The sequence below is a fragment of the Plasmodium inui genome, assembly GCF_000524495.1.
Source record: "Plasmodium inui San Antonio 1 unplaced genomic scaffold supercont1.15, whole genome shotgun sequence".
Lineage (NCBI taxonomy): Eukaryota > Apicomplexa > Aconoidasida > Haemosporida > Plasmodiidae > Plasmodium > Plasmodium inui.
In genome coordinates, this window is record NW_008481849.1 from 146,022 (window position 1) to 146,450 (window position 429).

Sequence of the window (429 nt, forward strand, 5' to 3'; positions counted from 1 at the left end):
ATGTCGTTCATGCTGCAGCACTTAAACAGCGGCTGGGCCGTTGACCAGGCGATAATAAATGAGGAAGAAAGGCTCGTTTGCATTCGCTTTGGCCATGATTACGATCCCGACTGCATGAAAATGGATGAATTATTGTACAAGGTTGCTGAAGATATAAAAAATTTCTGTGTAATATATTTAGTAGATATAACTGAGGTACCCGAGTTTAACACCATGTACGAGTTGTATGACCCCGTTTCCGTCATGTTTTTTTATCGCAACAAACATATGATGATAGATTTAGGCACTGGAAACAACAACAAAATTAACTGGCCCATGAATAATAAGCAAGAGTTTATTGACATTGTTGAAACCATCTTTAGAGGTGCAAGAAAGGGAAGAGGGTTGGTTATATCGCCCAAGGATTACTCGACCAAGTATAAGTACTGA

General features: G+C 39.4%; 1 protein-coding gene across 1 annotated transcript; it reads left to right on the forward strand.

The window, feature by feature from the left end:
* On the forward strand, nt 1-429 carry C922_03501 (thioredoxin-like protein 4A; the record flags this gene model as incomplete). The annotated part of the gene is made up of 1 exon (XM_008819093.1): nt 1-429. The coding sequence occupies one exon, from the start codon at nt 1-3 to the stop codon at nt 427-429; it is 429 nt and encodes a 142-aa protein (XP_008817315.1).